Source organism: Anastrepha obliqua, chromosome 1 (assembly GCF_027943255.1).
Source record: "Anastrepha obliqua isolate idAnaObli1 chromosome 1, idAnaObli1_1.0, whole genome shotgun sequence".
Taxonomy (NCBI): domain Eukaryota; kingdom Metazoa; phylum Arthropoda; class Insecta; order Diptera; family Tephritidae; genus Anastrepha; species Anastrepha obliqua.
Window position 1 is genome coordinate 14,399,097 of NC_072892.1, and position 4,231 is coordinate 14,403,327.

At 38.1% G+C, this 4,231-nt stretch overlaps 1 protein-coding gene across 1 annotated transcript; it reads left to right on the forward strand.

Annotated features, from left to right (window-relative positions):
- Positions 1-225: 225 nt before the first annotated feature.
- LOC129251189 (uncharacterized) lies at positions 226-1,941 on the forward strand. The gene is made up of 4 exons (XM_054890551.1): positions 226-671; positions 768-933; positions 1,024-1,549; positions 1,675-1,941. The coding sequence occupies exons 1-4, from the start codon at positions 286-288 to the stop codon at positions 1,851-1,853; spliced, it is 1,257 nt and encodes a 418-aa protein (XP_054746526.1). The 5' UTR covers positions 226-285; the 3' UTR covers positions 1,854-1,941.
- The last annotated feature ends 2,290 nt before the right edge of the window (positions 1,942-4,231 follow it).

Sequence of the window (4,231 nt, forward strand, 5' to 3'; positions counted from 1 at the left end):
TTTTAATGTAAATATTATTTCATATTCCCATTTTTCGATAGCTAACTGCTTCGAGCCATTATCAGTGCAAAAAATTTTAAAGCTTTTCAATGTAAAAAATGCAAGCGATAGAGAGTGAATAGAGAAAACATTAGAGAAAACTTTTACTTAGTTACATGAACATTTTTTACACAACTATTTAGAATAATGAGCTGCAATTTTGTTCAGTTGCAGTTCAGTTACAGTTCTAAGTTCCTTGAAAAAACATTGCATTTTTGTAAGAATCCAGCGAAACGCATTTAGAAAATGTCCTCCAATACAGAAGACTTCAATGCCGACGAATTGCAGGCACCAGAATGGATGAATGACGATTTCTTCTTAAAAGTCTTGACAAGCTGTGAAGGCAAAGGAACTAAAATAAAAATGCGTAGTGCAAAAATTTCACCAGCCTCCATGAAGGGTGATCACTATGCCAGTGTAATGTTTCGCGCGCAACTGGACTATGAATTGGAGGGCGTGCACAAGTCCAAATCTGTGATTATGAAAACAATGCCCGAAAACGACGGGCACAAGAAGGAAATGTTAGGCAAGACGGATATTTTCGAAAAAGAAATCATCATGTACACGGAAGTGTTACCACGTTTCGAAAAGATTTTGCGCGCCGTGGGCGATGACACAGTGCTCAAGGCACCGTAAGTGACTGATAACACAAAAAGAACAAAAAAAAAAGAGAATAGCAATCCGCGTTAACGTATATTAGTTTGAAACAAAATTTATTATATTTGCAGCTGTTTATATCACGCTTTGCAACCGAAGAAAATAATTGTCTTCGAAGACTTAGTACCTAAGGGCTATGAAGTGGTGCGAGGGCGCGTACTCAACGCGGAAGAAGTGAAGGCCGCATATGCCAAGTTGGCCAAGTGGCATGCCATAAGCTACAAAATCAATTTGGAGGTCAGTGGCAAGCGCAGTATTTGAAATTTATTATGCCGGGTGCCAATTAAGTTTTATTTAATTTAATAAATTTCATTTGCATCTCTACAGGAGCCGCACTATTTTGACAAGTTCGAGCGTGGCATGCTCAGTATGTCCAACATAGCAGAACAGCGTTTCGTAACAGATGGCATTACCAACTTCGTTAATATGCTGAGGCAAACACCTTCGCTACATGAATATTTGCCATACTTTGAGGCCCTAGAGCCGAAACTTTTAGAAAAATGTCGTGCATCGTTCATTGAGTTTCGTGAAGCACCTCAACCGAATTCACAGTATGTGCTTTGTCATGGTGACTTTCATTCCAAAAATATGATGTTTAAGCACAATAAAGAAACTGGCGCATTGGTGGATGTTTTGCTCTTGGATTTTCAAATCGGCTATGTTGGTCCAATTGTGAACGATTTGATATATTCACTTTACTGCATTTTGGATGCAAATCTGCGCTTGCAATTTCCAGCTTTTTTGTACAGTTATTTCACCAATTTCATCGATACTTTAAAAAAAATTGGTTTCAAGGGTCCACTGCCGACCATTACACAACTACATGCGCAGCATAGACGCCACAAGTGCTTCGGTGAGTAATCAGCACTTAAATATCAAATTGCATTTCAAATAAATCGTTAATTGATAAGAAAATTCTATTATCTATACTCGTTTTATTGCAAAACAAGCAACTTATATTTCCTCATTTCTTATCAGAGTTCTTCCTTTTAACCACTTTTTTGCCCATGTGGTTCGCAATAGAAGAAAAGGCCGAGGTTGAAGCGCTGATGACGTCCGAAGAATTTCGTCGCAATATGTACAAGTTAAAGGGCTACGTGGAGTACTTGGAGGAACTTTTGCCGCGTTTCTTGCATTTGGGTTACTTTGATGATTAATAAATCTTCGATCTAATATGTAATGGAAAATGTAAAATATGTGAATTTGTATACATATATGAATTTCTGGGATATTAATACAATTAAATTTTTCCACATAATCCTGCTGTAATCTTAGGAAATGCGTCTCTTATTCACTTATATTTCATGGCATTTCAGTGAGAACTTTAGTGGGAATATTAATATGCATGCAGCTGTGAGCTTCCATTACAAAAATTTGGATTTTTTGAGTGAATTCACTGAAAGAAGATTCCAGAGTAAATTATAAGAATTGCATATTTATATCGCGGCCATTGTTTGTGCTTACATGCGGGTTCGACTCTCAGGATATGGATCACCATATGATAGAAAAAGATTTTTCTCACTGGTGGGACAGTGACAAACCGCCTTTGAGCAACAGCTCGTAGTGCTCTCAATAAACTATAAGAATGAGGTTAGGTTAGGATAAATGGCCACCCTTACAGGTGGCTCACTTGGATAAATATTCAAAATTCCTCTGTTGTGATACTATATCATGAAAAGGAGTCAGTCAGGTGGAAGAAAAAGAGTGAAGGGACTTTCAGATTAGAAGATGATGACCCACAATGGCAATTTACCTACATATTAGCCACTTCAAGCTACCAGAATTTCACCAGAAGTGATATTTAAACCCGCATCAGCCGCAAATGTAGCAAAAAAGTGAGAACCTGAATATCTAAATCTTTGCCCGACTAGAGCAGTACAGCTGAGAAGAAGGTGCTAAGCTGATTCCACCTCATCCTCCAGGCAACATCCTCAACTTCTGTAGAAAAGACTTGAAGCAATCGCAAGTCGGGCAATGTCCCTTTAGTATTCGTACCAAATTCGATATCTGCAACTTTATTAGCCTTAGAGTTCCCTTAAAGTTCCCTTGGGCACGCCCGATCTACCACTGGCCAGAAGGATCTCGTCACGTTTGCGCACTAGCCCAGCGCTCGCTGAGTTGACTCAGCTCCAATTTTTCAGTAGTAAACCACGAGTTCTCAGGACAACCCCAATGCTCTAATTTTGTGAAGAAATCATCTCCAGGCTCCAGCTCTTCAGCCCAGCAGCTCCCTCAATGCCGGTATAACCGGGAACCCAGATGAGCCTAACATCGAAGTATTCGGATGCAATTGAGAGAGAAGCCAAGCGTTTCCTGACAAATTTCGAACGCATAAACAATGAGCCCAAGGCGCTATTAGCCGGTTGGATGTAGGTGTGGATATGATATTTACATCGCTTACAGATTCCTCATACTAAAATGCAAATTATTGCTGTTATCACATATCAGAAATTGTTTCTCTTACTGTTTGAACAATTTACTGTTGGTAAGTGTCTTAGAAATGTTCTTAAATACATGAAGAATATTATTTTATATGCAAATGAGGTCAAGGGCCCTAAACCTTATTTAATTAAATGAAATAAATTGTATAATTCCGATGGGGAAACGCTACCAATCTTTTTTCTTTGTTTATGGATAGTAAGAGGCCTGTCACAATGGGTATGTTGCGTACTCTGCGGCAACGCATTTGACTGTCGTGACGTGTAAAACGTGCCGTGTTGCCACAATGAATGTATTGCCACATATAAACAAACAAAAAATAGATATTCCTGTCGTGAAAGCAAATCTGATATTTCGTTTTTTATAAACAGGTTTATGTTAGTTGTGAAATAAACGGTGGTTAAATTTCAAGGGCCGATGTTGAATGTGAACCACACCTAAACGTCAGCGACACCGTTGGACTTCTTTCTTTGGGGTTATTTGAAAGAAAAGGTGTACGTCGATAAGCCAGCAACAATTCAAGAGCTAAAGGATGAGATAATACGGCACATTAACGGCATGGAACTTCAATTATGCCCCAGAGTCATCGAAAATTTGGACCATCGGATGGGGGTGTGCCGCCGAAGCTGCGGTGGACATTTGGCCTATATTTTGTTCCGCACGTAATTGAACTATACCAATATTATCTTAATAAAGAGGCATGATAATAATTTCCTAAAAAAATTGTATTTTATGCAAAATCAACACCGGCCTTTGTAACTTAACCACCCTTTATATTATAAAATTGATGCTTTTGAAGTGAATGAGGGGTTTATGGTAAAGCCTAGCCTTTTCTTTACTCTTTCAAGCTTTTATCGAAAATATAAGGGCGAATTTGAATTGAATCATTTAATTTAAATTACATTTGCTTTCTGCACTTAACTTGATATAATAAAAATAAACACTTTTATATGAGGTAAGCTGACCGCTTTTATAGCAGGCAGAAAAGGAGTCCCGCTGAAACAAATAATTACTCTAGCAAGTGAAAAATAAATATTTCTTAGTTGAAAAAAAAGGAGAGAATTCAGTGTATAGAGCATAAACATAATCCGAATTG

Excerpts from the sequence above, each read along its gene's own strand:
- LOC129251189 (XM_054890551.1), top strand. The coding sequence starts at position 286 with ATGTCCTCCAATACAGAAGACTTCAATGCCGACGAATTGCAGGCACCA. Across the intron at positions 672-767 it reads GACACAGTGCTCAAGGCACC|CTGTTTATATCACGCTTTGC; the intron begins GTAAGTGACTGA and ends TTATATTTGCAG. Across the intron at positions 934-1,023 it reads GCTACAAAATCAATTTGGAG|GAGCCGCACTATTTTGACAA; the intron begins GTCAGTGGCAAG and ends GCATCTCTACAG.